This window comes from Platalea leucorodia, assembly GCF_965183815.1.
Source record: "Platalea leucorodia genome assembly, chromosome: Z".
NCBI classification, from domain to species: domain Eukaryota; kingdom Metazoa; phylum Chordata; class Aves; order Pelecaniformes; family Threskiornithidae; genus Platalea; species Platalea leucorodia.
In genome coordinates this window covers 46,331,087-46,345,490 of record NC_138858.1, presented here as the reverse complement: position 1 = coordinate 46,345,490, position 14,404 = coordinate 46,331,087, and the positions used below count along the sequence as shown (strand labels likewise).

Below are 14,404 nucleotides of genomic sequence, written 5' to 3'. Positions count from 1 at the left end.
TCAGTTTCTTATTTTTAAATTTCAAAATGGAGATACAAAAAAGTCTTGTCTTGTTTATAGGTTGTAAACTTCTTTTCAGGTTCCCAAATCACACTGTCATTTCACATCCTGACCATTTTGTTTGGTTGTTTAACTCCAAATCATATGATGTAAGTTTGGAGAGTATCTTATCATTTAATAGCTTTCACTTTAGACTTAAGAAAATTTCCACTTCCTTTGATTTTTGCATCTTTTTGAGGGGATGGTAGTTAAGAAAATTTTGGGACTTCTTGGAACTTGTGACGTACTGTCCTCTTTATTAGCAGTGTGATTGAATCCATCTTCTAGCTTTAGGCAATGTGAATTAAGGATGAAACTGCGGGTGTCTTGCTTAATATATAGGTGCTGTGCATGTTAATTTTATGCCATCCTGACTGCATGGCAGCAGCACAGTGTAGCCCCAGCTGGGGGTGACTGGGTGGAGAACACAAGTAAAGATTCCCCACCCATCAGACACCCAAGGGCTAATCCTGTTGTGCAGGTGTTGCATTTGCTTCAGGGTGAAAGTCCTTCACCTGCTGGTATTGCGACATGGACTATTGCCCACTTTTTTGAAGTGGTTTTAAATGTTAAGTTTCCTCTGTTTAACTTGTATACAGTTTAATTCATGGTGCTCTAATTAAGGTATTATAATTAATATTAGAATTTAAAACCCCTTGTTTCATAGTTTATGAATCAGCCATAATGTTAATTAACAGCTGGCATACAAAAATGCAGGCACAGACTGCTTCCTAAGCTTTGTTTAAATCAGTCAGATCATATTTTTTTGCCATACCAATATTACATATATTCATAAGGCACCCATCTCTGTGGTATCTGGATGCCCTTGACAGGACATAATGTGCTCCATTACCATTTCACAGAGGAATGGTAAAACTATTAATGACAGAGGATGAAGAGGATTCTGGCTGGGTCATCTGAGACCTTAGGAATTTATAGTACAGTTAATCGAAAAAAGGGTAGGCAAACAGATGCGTCCACAAAATTTTCAAAAGAACCAGCTCATGACTGGCAGTTGCACAAGTTTGCAAGGTAGGAGAACGATTCTCTGTTGCAGTGTGGCAACTGTCAGAAATAGCTGTCTTTTCTAATAACTTTGTAGACCATTTAGAGAGAACAAGGTCTGGCAGAAGAAAGCTGAAGAGTGTGAAAAAACAGTGCTACAGGGTTTAGGAATAGTCTTATTTCCTCTGTGTTTTGGGAGACTGAAAAAGGTATAAATGGAACATGGATTTTAAACTTGCTTAGGAAAAAAGACCATTTGTGTAGTCGTTGAATAAGAAATTTAAGAATGGGTGTACTGAGATCCCTTGGGATAATCCCTTCCATGTTTTGTACAAGCAGATTTCTTGAAGTTTGTGATGGCAGTGAAAGCTGACCTAAGGATATTTGGGTCACGTTACTTGTAAATTTATGAACTTAAAGTTCATGTTTTTATTTGATTGAAATTATAATTTCTCCAGGATTATTTTTCCTTGATCATTTCAGAATTGTCAGTGTTTTAATTGTTTTAAATAGTGTTCAACTTTTATTTCCTGTTATACATCATGGCTATTATTATAACCAGCCACATCCAAACTCATTCTGTCTCTTTGTACCTTGTTTGGCACTTTGTGATGGCTTATGTAGAGAAATAACTGCCTAAAATACTGTGTTTGTATGATAGGAAGCAAACATTTTTTGCTTTGCTTAAACAGTACGATGAAAACTGTTTTTCACTTACTTTACAATACTGTTTTCATACGTAACTCATGCTGTGGGTTGTCTTGGCTACTACTAACTGTGTCAAGGGCTGCTTTTTCATGGGGATTTTTGGTGCAAGCTAATTTGCTACATGCATACTTTACTATAGGGATTATTAATTTTTAATTAACCTAATTAATTAACTTGACACGTAGACCTTTAGAGTCTTACCATACCAGTGATACATAGACTGTCTGAGAATACTGTATATATTAGCGTGCTGTAATTTCAATTTACTGTTGTTTACAGAACAAAAAAAGGAGTAGAGAGAGAATATGTCATTCCATTTGTTTATAAGATACATGCATGTATATCCCAAAAGAAATGAGTCACTAAATACAGTCTTCGTTTGATTTAGAAATTTATCACATTTTATAGAGTCTGTATTCCCAGTCTGTGTTTCAAGAGGTTATCTATTTGCTAAATAGTCTCTTATTCTTAAAGAAAGGAGACAGAAGCTTTTGAAGGTCATTGGTAAGAAGACTTGAAGACTGAAATGACAGAATCATAGAGTGGCTGAGGTTGGAAGGGACCTCTGGAGGTCATCTTATCCAGCCCCCCAGCTCAAGCAGGGCCACCCAGAACCCGTTGCCCAGGACCCTGTCCAGTTGGCTTTTGAGTATCTCCAAGGACTGAGACTCTGAAACCCCTCTGGGCAACCTGTGCCAGTGCTCAGTCACCCTCACAGTAAAAAAAAAAAAAAAAAAAAAATCTGATATTCAGACAGAACCTCCTGTGTTTCAATTTGTGCCTATTGCCTCTGGTCCTGTTACTGGGCACCACTGAAGACAGCCTAGCTCCATCTTCTTTAAACCCTCCCTTCAGGTATTTATATACATTGATAAGATCCCCCTCGAGTCTTCTCTTCTCCAGACTCTCTCAGCCTTTCCTCATAGGAGAGATGCTCCAGTCTCTTAATCATCCTTGTAGCCCTTTGTTGAACTCTCTCCAGTACGTCCATGTCTCTCTTGTACTAAGGAGCCTACATCTGGATAGAGTGCTCCAGGTTTGGCTGCTGGAGTGGCTGCTCACTGGTGCTGAGGGGAAGGATCACCTCTCTCGACCTGCTGGCAATCCTTTGCCTAATGCAGCTCAAGATACCATTCGCTGCCTTTGCCACAAGGGCACACTGCTGGCTCACGTTCAACTTGGTGTCCACCAGGACCCCCAGGTCCTTTTCTGCAAAACTGCTTTCCAACTGGTTGGCTCCCAGCATGTACTGGTGCCTGGGGTTGTTCCTTCTGAGGTGCAGTACTTTATACTTCCTCCTTGTTGAACTTCATGAGGTTCCTGTCAGCCTGTGTCTCTAGCCTGTTAAGGTCCCTCTGGATGGCAGCGTGACTCCAGCATATCAGCCACTTCTCCCAGTTGTCATCAGCAAACTTGCTGAGGGAACACTGCCTCATCATCTGGATCATTAATGAGGATGTTAAAGAGGACTGGACCCAATATTGACCCCTGGGGTACACGGCTAGTCACTGGCCTCCAGCTAGACTTTCTGCCACTGATGACCACCCTCTGGGTCTGGCCATTCAGCCAGTTTTCAGTCCACCTCAAAGGGAGTTCATATTGCACTTGCACATGCATGCTACGCATTAGATGTGCCTGTAGTAGATGTTTGCAGAACAAAAAGATTAAAGGTATGCCGCTGCAAGTCTCAATTACACAAGCAGCAATGTTCACAGTACACAAATCGCACGTACCCAGATAAACGGAGGACAAGTCTGTTACCTATGACCACCCTACCTTGTGCTGAATCAGATCCTAAGAATTTCAGGTTTCCATTTTTGAACATAATGCAATAATCTACATGACACTCTCAGATTTTGTAATGTTATTAATTCTTAGTTTAATATGATCCGTGAACCTGTTTACACTGGAAAATGAAATTAAACTAATTAGTGTCTGTTTTAACCTCTGCATATTAAGAGTGAAGATGTTTGTAATTACAGGGAAAAAGCCTAAGAATATTAAGATGTAATTTTCTTCATAGTCTGAACCTTTTTTAATGCATGTATTTTAAAAATCCATAAATAATTACTTTTCCTAAGCAAGATTTTCCTAACTATCCCCCTTCTTTCTTTATGCAAAATCCGAAAATTAAGTGTAGAGTTTTTGTGTTCTCTTGCTTCAGTCTGTATTGTTAATTACTACCTTAGATGAGATTGTTCACTGTGGGTTTGTTTTGAAAACTGACCAGAAAGCTCTTAAAATAACGATTTTGTATCTTAGCATAAATTTCCAATGAAGGCCTACTTCCCTTACCATCACCAGCCTCTTGTAACAGCTTTACTCAGACGTCCTCTTGGTAAGTTTCTTCATGAAATATTTGCAGCGTTAGCCAACATGCGTGATCTGTATATGTCTTAAAATAACTTTAAAAGGGATGAAGACAAAATTTTGCCATTTCCTAAATAGGGTGTGTTGACTTAGCAATTTTAATAGTATTCTTTTAATGTATTTTTTTGCAGGAACATCTAATTCTTATGTAACAATAATAGAGATGTAACTTTAAAGAAAACTAAACCAGAAGTGAATAACAAAGAAAAAGTGCATAATTTTGTAGGAATGAAGACAAGTTACTGAGACTGTAAAAATACTAAATATTCTTATCTTATAATATTAGTAATTGTCATTATGAAATTTTTCATATGTATATTACAAGAAATAGCCTTGCTGTTTGTCTCTGAAGCTTGAATTCTGATGATCTTTTAGACTGCAAACCTAATACTTTTTTCAGGTTTCCCATTTTTATAGATCAAGAAACCACTGCTCAGTGTGGTACAGTTTTTCATGAACAATAATTTCAGCTCAGTACGAGAGTCTCTGGGAATTTTACTCCACTGATGATATATTTAATATTGAGGTAGCATTTACACAAGGGTACATCAGCCTCATTTGAATATTCCTAGCTGTACTTCCTCACAAGGCTTTGTCAATTAATTGTTCTAAGAAACACAGTAATAGGTGTTGTTGAAAATTGGGAAATTTTTAAATGAAATTTTAAATGCTTTGTGATAACTGAATCAAGTTGCACAAATTTTAATGCTAGCTTAATATGGTTAATTTCACTATTCTATTCTAGTTGGACAGACTAGACTTTTAAGGTTTTATTTTCATCCTCCCTCCTCAGAATTGCCAACCACACACTGGTCTCAACACTTGAAACACATTTCGGATATGCTCAAAGCATTAGTGGAAGATACAAACATTAGGTAAGCAGTATTACACTTTCTAACTTTTTGTCCTTTGCATATGTTACTTTGTGAAAAGTCATGTCATTTAAAGTCTCTAGTGGCTACATTTCATCATTTTCTTATTATTCTCTAAATAGAGCCTTGGTTTAAAGAATAGGGCCTAGATTACTTCCTGAACCTGAACTTTGTAGCACCTATAGACCTGACCAATAAGCCTCTGAGTAAACAAAATCTTGTTCTTTTCATTTCAGCAAATAGCTAGGTGTATAACAGAAATGCTTACTTGCCTACTCTCCCATTTCTCCCCCACAACTTTAAAAACTTATTCTGGGTTGAATAACAAGACAACTCTTCCAACCAGAAAAGCAGCTAGTGTTGGAAAGAGCCTGTTGTGAGCGGTACTGTTTTATGAAGGAGATTGTATTGGCTTTCTGCAGGCTTGTGCAAACATCCAAACTTCAAACTTCTAGATGTTTTTCATAAAGGTATGACTGCTGGACTGCAGTATCACTGTTTGTTGTATTACTCTCTGAGCTGACACCCCGTGTTTCTGACCTGTTGCCCTTAGCTTCTTTTGTCCAAATAGTTACTATAATGAATGATAGTGTTTGTCTACATGAATTCTGCTTTGGTAGTAGATGCTCTACGACTATATGAAAAGAATGAAAAAAGAGACATCTCTATCTATTGCTGCCCTGTAATTCTTTCTTATCAAGTGTATGATGAGACCTGACTTGCCTAGAGCTTGGATACAAGTCTGCTTAGATCTGTTCCGAGAGTGAGCTTCCCACAGAATACTGAACAGCTTTTAAATTCAAAGAAATCAGAGATTTCTTTGAAAACAAGATACCCAACTGTTCCCCTGTGTCCTGGAAGGCAGATACTTGCATCCATGCTTGGTTTCAGTTAACTCATGGAGGCTTTTATTTTTATTGTTGAGTGGCAGAAAAAAAGCTTTTTCCTGTTCCCTCTGAGGCCGGGCTGGCTGCTGGCTGCTTCTCACTTTCTGTGTGAGCTCCAGTTCAGTGCTACGTCTCGCCTCTTCATCCCTGAAGGCTGTCAAACCTTTCTGCCCTTGGAGTGTGACCAGTAGCTGACCCTGGCTTCTTAAAGAAACACATAACTCAAACTTAGTACAAACAAATAAACCAAATATCATCCATTATGATGTGTTACAATAATAGAAGCAGGTCTGTTCTCCTTTTGTCTTTTTCCCCCTTTGCTTCGATAGTACACTAGTTTGAAAAGTATTGTACTTGCTAGAATATCCTCTTACTTCCTTTAGAACTTGTGCAACCATTATGGTTTCCAGCAAACCCTCTCAGTTACAAAGAAAATGGATCTGGCTTAAGTTTTTAAATACTAATATCCATGAGCAAACTGTATTTTTTTTTTTATTGCTTTATTCCTGATTCTCCATCCTTTCTACTTAATAAGATTAACAGAGGAGCAAAAAATACTACTATACAGCATATTCTCTTGCTTCTTATAGTCAGTGCTCTCTGTTTATATAGCTTGTTTTTCAATGGTTTTATTTTACACCAAATGTAAGTCTTACAGCAAGGTCCTTTGTGTGTACTTCTAATCAACAGATTGCTTCTGTGCCATTATTTATTATCACATGTAGTCATCTCAGTGAACAGTAAATATTGTGTGACATTTTAAACCAGAAATCAACTGATGTACATTTTGCGGGGGAAAGTCCCAGAAAAAGTGAAGGGTCTCTTTTGGCAATGGCAGTGGAGCAGTTGACATAGGTGCCACTACAGAGCGGGTAGAAACAGCAGTGGGGGCAGAAGTGGAGGGTACACGACTCAAAACCAAGCACTGTGATGGTACAGGAAAATTATGGTGAGTTGTAAGTGCAGTGATGCCTAGGCTCTCTAGGCAAGAATTAAATTCTATTCTGCTAAGTACCTGTTAAAATTAGTGTAATGCTTAAAGTTTAAGGACTTGTATTTACCCTTTGAGCTATGAACACTTCCAGTCATAAATAGTGTCAGTATTACCCTAAGTATAGTTAGCTGTTCTCAGTAATTAACTTTTAATTAAATTTCATCTTTGATTTTACATCACTGGGTTTCAGAGCTAGCTTATACACTTACATTGTCACAGCATTGAATTATGGTCAGATAAGTAGATTATTTTGCTGAGGTGAGGGCTGTTGTCCTAGATTGCTATCACATTTGTTTGTTTTTTTCAAAGGTTTTTAAGTTGCATTTCCAGATTCTAGTATCTTCAAAGACTTTACCAGTGCAGATCCTGTTCCTTTAGTTAAGGAATTTCAGTCTCAGATTTTGTCACACATCTCTAGTTCCCTGCAGTCTGAGCCATGCTGCTGCCCCTCCAAAAGCTGCGGAATATCAACAATGGTAACTTTTATAGCAGTCACCTCAGTACTCTGTTTTCTCTCTATGACTCTCTGTCACTTTATATCAACCTCTTATGTCTGATGTCAGTGATCACACTTATCCAAAAATACTGATGTGGTGGATTTGGGTTTTGAGACCCTGAGATTCTGTGGCATAGAGACAATACCATTTATAGGATCAGTAATTTCTGGGACACCTGTCACAGTCACCAGTATACTCCAGACATAGAATACTATCTGCACACATCACACCTTCATCCATAAAACTGTGCCTCCCACCTCCAGAAAGTCTTCAGGATAAAGCAGTTTATTCCAACTATGACCTTGTCACGTTCCCCAGATGACGTGATGGTATCAGGCAACTTCATCAACTCCTGAAATTCCTAAGATCTCTTGGAGTTTCCTGGGAAGGGTGGCACAGCAGCTCCTGGAGTCCCCAGAAATAAAACATAAGAAAAACCTCTGATTCTTCAAACTTTTGCCAAACTTAATAGGAATAGTTGTTCCTGGTTCTTAATCTCCTTCCAGCTGTCCTGTCTGTGCTTCCTTTCACACTCAGTTTGACTTTTCGCTTCGGAGACACCTACCATTAGTTTACATCTCCCCATTATTTCTCTTTTCTTTAGTCTTATCTTAACTTCAGAAGAGTATATATGAGAAAGTGTAGAGATGAGCTGTGGTGCATTCTTACCTTTCTTTTTCTTACTGCAGTAACCCAGTTGTAAATACCTTCAAAATTTTCATTAAGGAGGACCTGACTTTTAAGAATCAGGAGATGAATATCCTTAAAAACTTTATCTAAACTCCATCTAAATGTAATGCCTCATGAATTACCAAAAAACATGTGCCTCATGAATTACCAAAACCCAGAAAATAACCCTGGAAAGCAACAGAGAGAAACTGGGAGACAATATAAGGCAACAGTATGTTAGAATACAACACCTGAGATATGATTTAAAGTTTTGAAAATCCTTCAGCTGGAGAGTATAAACAATAAGGTTTAATTTTATGATGTATATTTTAATACATAGTATTTTGTCCCAGTTTATTAGAAACTGGTGTTATGGGTAGTCTGTTCTACTGACAAAATTAATCTGTTAGTAGCACTGGGTACGTCTCATTTGATCATGACTGCAGATAATAGAGTAGTACATGGCTGTATGCTTAGCAGGTAAGGCATTATTTGTTGAAGAGTAGTTTAACGATTTTTATTTTCATGCCAGCACCCTTTGCAGTTAACTTGAGACATTTAAAAAATGTTAAGTATCATACTTCATTGTGTCTTTGTTATTTTCCAGTTCTCTTGCTGACCTTTTTGAAATCTGGTTTTTGGTTGCTCGTTTTGGAGAATGGCTGGATATTGCAGCAGAACAATTACTGAAGGCTGCTGTAGAACCAGATGCTTTGCTGTGGCTGCTGGCATTTTACTACTGTCCTCAGAATGAAAATCAACAAAGGACTCAAACAATGGTGGGTAATATAGAAACAGTAAGCAGCAATAAGCAGTCAATAGTCTGCTTATATCTTATTGCTATAAAACAAGTAGTGCACACCAGAAAAATGAAAGGTCTACACTGAAGAAGGTTTTGGCTTTACAAGGTCTTCTCAGAATTGTGTTGCAGTGAAGAAGTTGAAAGATAATTTTTGTGGATTTTCTTGGTGACATTTGGAAAACATTTTTCGTCTTTATAGTGTAGTATGTAGATTAACACCTTGACTTTCTTTTGAATAACATGGGTGCTTTTAATCACAAGTAAAACTACTCTAGGAGTGGTATTTTTTAAATCACTGTGTGGCAGAATACAGCATTCCTGTGTTATGGCATCTTCTGAGAAAGAAACACAAGAGAAATCACAACAGCAGATGAAGCGGTAAAGATACTTATCAGACGCAGCCCTGAATCCTAACCTTGCCCATCTATTCTGATTTCTCTTATGTATCTTTACTGACTTTTGGCATGTATGAGATTGTAACAAGTGTTATATTCCCACATGCTATTTTTCTAACAGAAGGAAGCAGTGTTCTAACCTCACGCGCTGTACTGCATGAAGAGTGCTGTGTGTCTGTGTATGCATGCAAATACACGAAAACCTTTAATTTAAACGTATTATGCAAGTTTGAACTAGCCCAAGCAATCTGATCTACAAAGCCCAGATTCAAAATCTGGCTGTAGCATCTCTAGTTTTCCTTAATTTGAAAATGGATTCTGTTTGATTTAAAAATGCAGCTCAGTACATCATGCTAGTAAAACATCATGCTTTCATTTTACATCTCAATGCACAACAGCGTGTTCTGCAATACTTTATTTCCTTCCCTTTCCCTCCCGCCACCCAGATGGCACTACAAACTCAAGCTCACATCCAATCACTTTTAAATTTTTTTTCTCTTTAATTTCTTATAGTCTAGGAGTGGGAGTGGAATGTTGGCTGAGCAGAGCTAGGTTAGAGCTACAGTGAAGTAAAGAAACCAGGGCTGGTTTTAGAATGCAGTTTTGGGAAGGAAGGCAATACCCAAGCAATAAACATGAGTGAATGAAACTGAAGGGCTATAGGTGCAGATCTAGGTATGGAACATTGTTCTAACTCCAGCACCACAGAATGAAATCACGTTGTCCCGTATATATAATCATCTCCCTGTTCATGTCCCCTGTTCTATCAGTTTGTTATTCTGTCATAATGTATGACAAACTTTAGTGAGAAAAAAGCTTTTCCACTGACAGCCCACACAGTTACTCATCTGTTCCCAGAGGTCTAATATTTCAGTTCATTATGATTCTTTTCTCTAGTTACTTCAACTAAGACTTTTTTTTTCCCACAGGTCAGGCTACTTCAGAAGCATTCTCACAGTTCATGCAAAGCTTCTGCCTTTAGTTAGATACTTGCTTTTTCTTTTAATTTGTCCTTTGGCAGGTTAGCTCTCAGCTCTTTCAAATGCAGTGGTTTCCTCCTCAACCCCTGCACCTTTCACCAGTTAAGGATTAAGATGGGATGGGAACTTCTGGCAGATGCCAAGCTGGAAGACTTTTCATTCAGCATATTTTTATGTTGAAAGGCATGCACTCATGACTTAAGATTTTGTCTTCCTGCTACTTACTTTAGGTAGCAGCTTACATATCAGCAAGAGTGGAATACATAGGGTTAAAATGATTTAAAGAAGAAAAAGGCTAGTTTTGCTGTTCACTAGACTTCAGTCATATATGCAGGACTGAATATTCTGTTTCTCGATATTTATTCATTTGTTGGAGTCCTTTCATACCTTTAGACTCTGAAACATTGGAGGAACAAAACTTGGAGGTTGGTCATAGTGACTTTGGCAGTGAGTCTCTTAGGGTATGTGAGCTCATGGAGCAGAGCCTACTACTATCAGTCTCCATGGGATAGAGGCACACCAAGAATAGGATGCACAGAAGGATAAAGAATCTTGAAGAATTCCAGTTACTTTTCTTTAGGTGCTGATATCATTTGTTTCCTCACATGTAATTGTGGACATAATTCAAGAATAGCAGCTTTTTTCAGACTATTTTATGTGCAATTGTTAATAGGGCAGGGATGAGAAAAGCAAGGTCAAGGAAATGACTGAAACAAATTGTCCTGATGCACATGCTTGAAAAACATGTGTCCTTTTCCTTTGGGTCTGCAGTGGTATATTTTTCCATTGTTCCTTTCCATTGTTCACTTACTCATTTTGGTTTTTTCTACCAGTTTGTTTGGTTTATTTTTAATATAGTGAACAGAGTTATTGTTAGGATTTTTTGTAATAGTTGCTTATAGTTCTTTTTCCATTGTGTAGGTGCCAAAATCTTCCGTTTTCTACTCCCACTAAAAATGAGTTTTTATTGGCTAGCTCAAAAGGTAAAACCATAAGTTGCAAAACAACACAGGAAGAATGAAAAAACTGCATTCTTACCAGAAGTTTTTATCAGCGAGGTCAGGTTGCATGGAGATTTAATTGATTTGTAGAAGCAATTCTGAAATGAGCCCTTGAGGAGTCTCTGTTCTTTTTCTCACAATGCAAAAATCTGACCATGTTCTGCTGAGGGACTTTCTCCATTTCCTTTTATTATTAAAAAAGGTCAAATCCTGGCTTGATGCCCTTCCTGCTTAGTTTGCAAGACCAAAGAGAGTTAAAAAATCCGTTCTGTCCACCTCTGTGTGTGTGAATCAGTGTAAAAGAAATGTGTATAGCCCTTCCTTCCCTGTTCTCCCTGCTGCTTAAATTCAAAGTCTTTTCATGTTTGGGTAGTTTCTGCCAAGGATTCAGTTTCCTGTTAGTGAATAAATCCAAACGAAAAATACCATAGGTATGACCTTTACTCTTCTCTGATCCTGCATCCTTTGAAATTGTTTCCTACAGGTAGAAGCTCAAGCAGTCTACAATCATCTAATGACACTCTTCAGCTGTACAGCCCTTTCTGTCAAAGATGTGGAGGCTGCTGTACACTGTGTAGCAGATACACAGCAGTGTGGTAACCAACATCTTATAACACATCTTCTTACCAACTTCTTGCTCTTTTCTTCTGGTGGACATATGATTGCCCAGGAATTTATTTACCATGTAAGTGTTTCTTCCTTTTTTTTTCAGTTTAAGTAAAATATATTTTGTTACTATTTTGGATTTAAGTTCCTACCTCTTAATGAAAATACATAACAGAGAATTAAAGAAGATCACCACTACAGCAACTATACCTAACCTGGTACATATCTGTTTCAGCTACAGTCAAAATATTTTCCTTCCTGACACTTCTTGACAAGATCTCACTGAAAAGGTTGCTGTCCTGACTATACAGCTGCACAAATATTTGGAGTAGTAGCTTACAGTTAAGGGATACCTACGGTTCATTTACACCTGGCATAGATAGCATGTGCAAACATTTTACTTTTCCCAGTTATAAATCACTCCCTTAATTACCCAGCTGCTTCAGAGATGACGGGACTGTCTTCTCTCTGTTTTCCATTATGTAAAACAGCTAGTTACTAGGTGTTATCATTGATGAGGCAGAAGCTTGGTGCTTTAGCAAAGCCAGAGAGGAAAACGGTGTAATAATTGAGAGGAAAAAAGAACGAAGACCTGAGAGAGTGTCACTTAGCGTGTGAAAAAAGCTGAAGAGGAGTAAAACATTGGAAGCATGCCACAATATCTTGCTATTGTTGATGAGAGCCTTCAGGTATATTGGTGCAAACAGTATAATGTGTTTGTGTCTCTCAAGATAAACAGCGCTATCTCAGTATGAGGTTAGGAATTTATTCCTCTCTAACTATAAAACCATACTCTTTTAAGAAGTACAAGCCTCCTGTGTAAGCAGGTCTGGGGCCAGTGTGTGGCTTTACCTTTCCAAAAGATTTTTCCGTTCAGCAGCAGTGTGCTCTTCCATCCATATAGGGTGTATGGCATGTATAAGGAGTATGATTTTATGACACGGGGAGCTGGAAACCTATTTTGGTGGTTATTCCTTCTGGCTGACTAAACAGACATAACATTTTTCTGTTTAAGAAGGGCTAAGATATTTCTAGCATTTTAGGTGTAGGTTCACAAATGATCGATTTCTGCTTAGCATAAGAATGTAATAATAAAATTAGGGGGGTCGTATGTATTTTTACAGTCTGCTAGTTTTAGTATTTCTCTTTTGAGGAGTGTGACTGTTGAGCAGTGATGCTGTAATATACTAGTCTGCTGCTTTAAACCGCTTCAGGAAGACTGAAGGCAATTTCTTATTTCTTTATAGAAAGCAACATAACTAACTTTCAAAACTCTGAGTATTCCCCAGTGCAGGGTGGTCATGAGCTGTTGCAGGCCAGAGTATGTTGGTCTGATTAATTTTGACTGTATCTGTGTAATCATTACTGTGTAGCTAGGTTTTCCATGTGACTTGAAAAAGCCTGAAGACAATATATGAAAGGCAGAATGGTGTGGAACCAAACTGGAATGCATGGCAGTGGTTTTGGTTAGCATAGTGAACTTTGGGATTAACACAGCAGATAACGTGGAGTAAAGACTTTCCTGATCTGCAACACGTGCAACTTAGGGTCTTTTCCTGGTACTTTGTCATCTTTTGGGGAGGGGATTTATTTCTACTTTTGAAAGCTTTATAGAATTGAATTGTCTCCCCAAACCCACCTAAAACCTTCATGTGCTTTTAGTTGTTTTCCAAGGAGATTACTTCTAAATGGTTACACTGTCTATCCATTTGTGTTTCCATTATAAACTTTTTGACCTCTTGGTTTGTTTCACTTAAATTTGAGAGAATAATAGAAATCTCAAAGTTGCTCAGTTCCACCAAGATGTATGAAAAGAGACGCCTTGGGCAGCAGCTGCTTTTGAACTCAGAGCATCTCATATGTTCAGTGGTGAGGGACAAACCTCTGGTTTTGTTGCAAATATCAACGGAGAATTCTTAGTACTTAGCAACATAATTGCATTATTTCCCATCTTCTCTGTTTCCCTTCAGATTACTGAGACAACTGATACAAGCAAAGAAGTTTGTAGCCTTCTTATCCGTACTGCATACAGAATTAACCATAATGGCAAAGAAAACCAAAGGACTGTGAAGCTGCTGAATGAACTTCTTCAAAAACTAACATTGAAAGATTAGATTCTGAATGTCATCTATTTATCAAGCCAACAAATCAGATCTTTATCCAGGTGTCAGACTTTCATTAACAGTATTGCACCGCAGGTTACCAAGGATAGAAAAATATCTACTTAAGCATATCCCTCAACTGTGTATTCCCTTGTATATATTTGAAAATGATCCTTTGTTTGGAAATGTTAACCTTTTAGAGCATTACAGTAAATATTAAAAATGGTTGAAAATTTTGTTCTGAGCACCTTCTTTAACAAGAGACCTACATCATTTAAAGCAGTTCACTCATCTCCTTGTTGATTATCTGGCTAAGGATCAGGTTTTCTCCCAAATTACACATGGTTTTATTAGCAACTCATATCCAATTACTTCGTTGGTAAGTTGTTCCTAAAATGTTTTGTTCTATAATTCTGCTTTTATGAAACTAACGATGATCTCAAGTGAGAGTTAGTGATTCATGGTGAATGCACTCTA

General features: G+C 37.8%; 1 protein-coding gene across 1 annotated transcript in view; it reads left to right on the top strand.

Moving 5' to 3' along the window:
- Positions 1–13,939, top strand: part of FANCC (FA complementation group C) — a gene marked incomplete at its 3' end in the record, with an annotated part of 91,657 nt that extends 77,718 nt beyond the window's left edge. The window contains exons 11-15 of the mRNA XM_082336208.1: positions 4,015–4,090; positions 4,916–4,997; positions 8,649–8,820; positions 11,704–11,904; positions 13,796–13,939. Of these exons, the coding sequence (XP_082192334.1) occupies positions 4,015–4,090; positions 4,916–4,997; positions 8,649–8,820; positions 11,704–11,904; positions 13,796–13,939 (675 nt within the window). The remainder of the gene's footprint in view (positions 1–4,014; positions 4,091–4,915; positions 4,998–8,648; positions 8,821–11,703; positions 11,905–13,795) is intronic.
- Between the last annotated feature and the right edge of the window lie 465 nt (positions 13,940–14,404).